Source organism: Argentina anserina, chromosome 7 (genome assembly GCF_933775445.1).
Source record: "Argentina anserina chromosome 7, drPotAnse1.1, whole genome shotgun sequence".
NCBI classification, from domain to species: Eukaryota; Viridiplantae; Streptophyta; class Magnoliopsida; order Rosales; family Rosaceae; genus Argentina; species Argentina anserina.
In genome coordinates this window covers 7,615,781-7,620,677 of record NC_065878.1, presented here as the reverse complement: position 1 = coordinate 7,620,677, position 4,897 = coordinate 7,615,781, and the positions used below count along the sequence as shown (strand labels likewise).

Sequence of the window (4,897 nt, the reverse complement as noted above, 5' to 3'; positions counted from 1 at the left end):
AGAGAGAGGCGAACAAGTGAACTAGTAACTAGTTAAACTAGGGAAATGAACCTGTCGTTTGTTTGAAGATAGAAAATTAAAAGGCAGAAACGCCGTCACGGAGCGTAAGAAGCCGAGATTGCGAAGACAGATTTGCCCTTTGAGGACCTCGTACTAGGGACCCAGTCGCGAGAAATGTTTCGGACTTTTTTGGTAAAACAAAATAAAGGGACACGGAACGCCGTCAAAGGTCGTAGGAAGCTGTAACTGAAAAGACAGGTTTGCCCTTTAATGACAATCTGTAAATAGTAGACTTTCGTCGTTTGGTTTTTTTTTGGGGGGAAGTGAGTGTTACGCGCTTTTTACAACTCTGATCCGCGAGTGGAAGCCCCGACTTGACCCGACCCGAATTCGAAGAGAAGTCTATATTGTTGGAGCTTACAATTGAATGGCTGGGAGAAAAGCACAGCACCACAACTCTTCAGCTGGCTTTGCAAGTTTTTGGAGTTCCAGGTACGAATGTCACAACCCATCATCTCCATAGACTCATTGCTCTTGTTTCTCTTCTAGTTTAAAGCTTTACTCCTTTTTTGTAAAGATGAAAACTTAACTACCAATTATGTAACCACAAACTTTACTAACCAACAACAAAGATGCAAGCTTTAATCACTTCACCCTCTAGAGCTGAAACCTGGATACTTCCCAACTTGGGCTCTTGTAATAAACTTAGTATTCGGAGGAGGAGAAGGAAAAAGATGTGGGGTCTTGCTTTTCCTGTTTGTAAGGGTACAACTAGTGCAGTTCTGAAATTTGGTTTTGGGTGTGGGAGTCTTGCTAGCAATTGTGAGGTAAACAAAGGCAAGACATTTGTGTTGGCGTGGGCATTGGAAGAACAGGATGTTGGGAATGAGACTAGTGTGGAGAAATCGGTGTCGGAAGATGGGTTGGTGGGGGAATGTGGGAGTAGGGATGGTGGTATGGAGGGTGGAGATGATGAGGTGTATGGGAGAGCTAATGGAGGAGGAGGAGGAAATTGGGAGGGGAAGAGTGAGGTTGTTGATGTGCGTGCACTAGCGTTGAGGTTACAGTTTGCGAAAACAGCAGATGATGTGGAAGAGGTTCTGAAGGAGAAGGGTGACTTGCCTCTTCAAGTGTTCTCTTCCATGATAAGGGGTTTTGGAAGAGACAAGTTGATGGATTCTGCGTTTTCTGTTGTGGAGTGGCTTAAGAGGAGGAATGAGGAAACTAATGGTGTGATTGCACCAAATTTGTTTATTTTTAATAGTCTTTTGGGTGCAGTTAAGCAATCTAAACAGTTTGGAGAAATGGAGAAAGTGCTGGCTGATATGATGCAGGAAGGGGTGGAACCGAATATTATAACTTACAATACTATAATGGCGATTTATGTGGAACAAGGACTGAGTACTAAGGCTCTTGATGTCCTTGAGGAGGTTCAGAAGAAGGGCATGATTCCATCTCCAGTCACTTATTCTACGACATTGCTGGCTTACCAAAGAATGCAAGATGGAACTGGAGCCTTAGAGTTCTTTGTCGAGTTCAGAGAAAAGTATCGTAATGGTGATATAAGTAATGTTTCAGAAGAAGACTGGGAAAGTGAGTTTCTAAAGCTCGAGAGCTTTACAAAACGTGTTTGCTACCAAGTGATGCGGCAGTGGCTAGTGATGAATGATAATTTAAGCATCAATGTGCTAAAACTCTTAATAAAAATGGACAACACTGGGATTCCACTTGGTCGTGCAGAACATGAGCGCCTTTTGTGGGCTTGTACCCGTGAAGACCATTATAATGTGGCAAAAGAATTGTATAGTAGGATAAGAGAAAGGCATTCTGAAATTAGTATATCCGTCTGTAATCACGTGATTTGGCTGATGGGGAAGGCTAAGAAATGGTGGGCAGCTTTGGAAATTTATGAGGATATGTTGGACAAGGGGCCAAAGCCAAATAACATGTCGTATGAATTGGTAGTATCTCACTTTAATGTTCTTCTGACTGCTGCTAGAAAAAAGGGAATTTGGAGATGGGGTGTCAGGTTGCTCAACAAGATGGAAGAGAAAGGTCTTAAACCAAGAAGTAAGGAATGGAATGCAGTTCTTGTAGCCTGTTCAAAAGCTGCAGAAACTTCTGCTGCTATCCAGATTTTTAGAAGAATGGTGGAACAAGGTCAAAAACCCACAGTGCTTTCTTACGGAGCCTTGCTAAGTGCCCTTGAAAAAGGGAAACTCTATGATGAGGCTCGACAGGTGTGGGAACATATGCTCAAAGTTGGTGTAAAACCCAACCTGTATGTCTACACAATTATGGCCTCAGTTTTCAGTGGACACGGAAAATTTAATTTGGTAGAGACCATCCTTCAAGAGATGGTGTCATCAGGGATTGAGCCAACAGTGGTCACATACAATGCAATTATTAGTGGCTGTGCACGAAATGATTCAAGCAGTGCTGATGCATTTGACTGGTTTAATCGGATGAAAGCTAGCAATATTCCTCCAAACAATGTTTCTTATGAAATGATGATTGAGGCTCTTGCCAAGGAAGGTAAGCCGAGGCTTGCATACGAGTTGTATTTGAGGGCTCAAAGTCAGGGCATCCACCTGTCTTCAAAGGCTTATGATATTTTGGCTCAATCCTCAGTGGATCTTGGAGATAATTTTGATTTAAAACTCTTAGGGCCTCGTCCACCTCCTCATAAAAAGGAAAATTTGCAGAGTAAAAAATCTTCTGCCTAAACCTTTTGAAGAATTCAGAGATGTAAACCACTTGATACTTGATAGCTAGAGAGAGAGAAAGGAAAGATACCCCCTTGACAAACCTGTGTGGAATTAGTTACCATGAACTCTCTGTTCATCCATCTGAATGTACACCCAATGTACAAATTTAATGATTTGTAAGTAAAAGTTTACTTCACTCTTTAAAGTTCAGATCTGTTTGATGTCTTTTGTTGTATATCGATACATGATTTTTAAGCCTTCAGTAACCAGATTATTTCTCCCAATTGTTGCGCTGCTTGGAATTCATCCTAAGCAAATGAATATCTCGCGAACTTATTCTTTTGTGGAAGTAATCCATTGATATCTGAATTCCAAATGAACTCATCCGTTGAGCCTAATTTATATACTCTACCAGAATAAGGATTAGAAACATGAGGGACGACTTACATGTTCTTATATCTAAATATGGAACTGTCCTCCTTGCCGTTGTCAGCATATAGAGTAACAATGATGTTTGCTTTGATGGTAGGCAGTTTGTTGTGAACTTGTAGAAAGAAGAAACCAATGAGTTTAACAATTTTCATTATTTCTTTAATTCAATGAAACTTATATTTCTGTTTGTTCACTGATTCTGCTGCCCTCCATCTATAGGTCTAAACTATTTGAGTTCTTAGGTTGTTAATTTCATCAATTAATACTTTATAAGGTGAGTTGATAAAGGACATTGTGACCTTGATCGTTTTGAATTATTAGAACTGGTAAATGCATTGTAATTACTGCATTCACAGATCTTCTGCTAGCACCCATGGATCTATCTCGTGACTGAAACTGTCTTCCGTTCTCTGCTTGATTCTCCAAAATTTATTTAGCTTCAGCTCCAGTCTGATTTCACTAATTTCCTCTACAAGCCGAATCAAGTTTTTGCTTGTTGAGTGAATCAAGTCGTTCATAGAAGTACTCTATTTGAGTGTTGAGATCAAACTTGTGATGGGGGCATTGATGTAGTAGACCCTTGAATTGACTTCACGCTTCATGTAATTCATCCTATCTCTCTGCCTAAATGTACTGATCTGCTTCTTTAAAATCTTGGTGCGAGAGGCTAAATAGAATTCCTTTATGAATGCAGCACACATATTGTCCCATGAGTCAATAGATTGGGAAGTCAGTGAGTTGTACTATGCCCTTGCTTGCTCTTTCAAGGAAAAAGAAAACAAAATAAGTTTCACAACATTCTCATCCACTATTGTTGACTTCTGTATTCTGCACAGTGCTATAAACTCATTAAGATTGTCTTGTGGATCTTCAGAATGAGTGCCTCTAAAGTGTGGTAGATTTGAAATTAGAGATAGGGCAATTGAGTAAGCCCCCAAATTGTCTGGTTGCACAACTGGTGAATCTAATGCACATGTGCCCAGAATAAAGGACTCCTTAAGTTTAGCGGCCATTGGTCGTGGTGATGGTGGAGGCGTTGGAACACATTGCTCTTTTTCAAACTCTATCTCTGAATCAGAATGGTGTTCAGGCTCAGAATCCTCACCACCACTGTTACTCGTGTTCACATGTAGTCTCTGTTGTTTCTTGTTTTGTTTTGTGGCTCTCTCAATCTTTGGATCAAATAACAGTGGTTCAGAGCTTGTAGAGTAGCGAGTTTGCATACAAGAAGCTCCTACACATAATAAATAATGTAAGACTCATAAATATAAATAAACCTAAACAAAACAAAACTAAAAACAAAACTTTTAAGACTTAAAATTAAACAATTCTCGGCGACACGACGCCAAAATTGGATAGACGCAATTGGATACCCTATTATCAAATCAATTATATCAATGTAGTATACGGAAAATAGGGGGTCATTATCCACAGAGTATTGATGAAACTAAGACTTAAAGACACAAGAAACACAAACAGACGCGTAAACCAGAAATCTGGCATACTCATCCTAGGAGCAGAAACCTAATTAATTAGCTAATCTAGACTCAACAAAAAATTATGAAATTAAATATACACTAACTAGATACATTGGAGGACTACCACACAAATTTTAAGGTTATTCAAAGTTGGTTTGATTGGTAAAACAAATAAGACAGAAATACTGCTGAAAACATAATATTAAAAAGTGAATATATATGTAAATATGAGAGAAACAATAGCTAGGAACTTCTCTCCACCACTAGATATGCTTCAAT

At 39.5% G+C, this 4,897-nt stretch overlaps 1 protein-coding gene across 1 annotated transcript; it reads left to right on the top strand.

Annotated features, from left to right (window-relative positions):
* The first annotated feature begins 459 nt into the window (after window positions 1–459).
* LOC126802925 (protein LOW PHOTOSYNTHETIC EFFICIENCY 1, chloroplastic) lies at window positions 460–2,890 on the top strand. The gene has a single exon (XM_050530643.1). The coding sequence runs from the start codon at window positions 633–635 to the stop codon at window positions 2,724–2,726; it is 2,094 nt and encodes a 697-aa protein (XP_050386600.1). The 5' UTR covers window positions 460–632; the 3' UTR covers window positions 2,727–2,890.
* Window positions 2,891–4,897: the final 2,007 nt, after the last annotated feature.

Coding starts and splice junctions, on each gene's coding strand:
- LOC126802925 (XM_050530643.1), top strand. CDS start 633: ATGCAAGCTTTAATCACTTCACCCTCTAGAGCTGAAACCTGGATACTT.